Raw genomic sequence first — 771 nt, 5'->3', positions numbered from 1 at the left:
AGCGTCTGGAGAACCGTGCCAGCGGGCACACGCCCGACCACAAGGGGGCACTGTTCACCGGACTCATCACACCCAACTCTGTGGCCCAGCAGGAGCAGGAGGTGTGGAGATGAGGAGAGGAGGAGGAGAGGAGAAGGAGAAGGAGAGGGGGAGAGGAGAGGGGAGAGGAGAGTGGCCTAGCAGGAGAAGGAGGTGTGGAGAGGAGGAGAGGATGAGAGGGGGACAGAGGAGGAGGAGAGGAGGAGGAGAGGGGGGGGAGAGGGGAGGAGGAGCAGAGAAGGAGGAGAGAGGAGAGTGGCCCAGCAGAAGGTGAAGATAGGAGAGGAGGAGAGGACAGACAGAAAGAATATAACGTCCAGACAGAATTCCTTTGAAAGATGACCCACAACCTCTAACAGAACTATTTTTTTATGTGAAACAGTTCCATTCAATAAAAATGATATTTTCCAAAGGAAAACCTGACCAAGTACATTGTGTAAAATGTCAAATATGATGTTTTATAGTTTATTGATGATTTGATGTTGAAAATAATACATTTATTTTTCCATCTGAGCGTATATGTGAATTTAAACCACAGGACTGGAGAGCAGACCAGCTGCAGGTGATGCTTTAGTGCAGGAAGTGATGCTTTACTGCAGGAGGTGATGCTTTACTGCAGGAGGTAATGCTTTACTGCAGGTGATGCTTTACTGCAGGAGGTAATGCTTTACTGCAGGAGGTTAGGGTATACTGTAGGAGGTGATGGTTTACTGCAGGAGGTAATGCTTTAAT

At 48.4% G+C, this 771-nt stretch overlaps 1 protein-coding gene across 3 annotated transcripts in view; it reads left to right on the top strand.

The window, feature by feature from the left end:
• Positions 1-149, top strand: part of lrrc18b (leucine rich repeat containing 18b) — a 10,619-nt gene extending 10,470 nt beyond the window's left edge. For all 3 annotated transcript variants that reach the window (XM_048246549.1, XM_048246550.1, XM_048246548.1), the window contains exon 3: positions 1-149. This exon is cut by the window's left edge. In XM_048246549.1, coding sequence (XP_048102506.1) covers positions 1-113 — 113 coding nt within the window. In that variant the 3' untranslated portion in view covers positions 114-149.
• The last annotated feature ends 622 nt before the right edge of the window (positions 150-771 follow it).

Source organism: Alosa alosa, chromosome 6 (assembly GCF_017589495.1).
Source record: "Alosa alosa isolate M-15738 ecotype Scorff River chromosome 6, AALO_Geno_1.1, whole genome shotgun sequence".
NCBI classification, from domain to species: domain Eukaryota; kingdom Metazoa; phylum Chordata; class Actinopteri; order Clupeiformes; family Clupeidae; genus Alosa; species Alosa alosa.
Note: the sequence above shows the minus strand (reverse complement) of the source record. Positions and strands in the feature narration are given on the sequence as shown.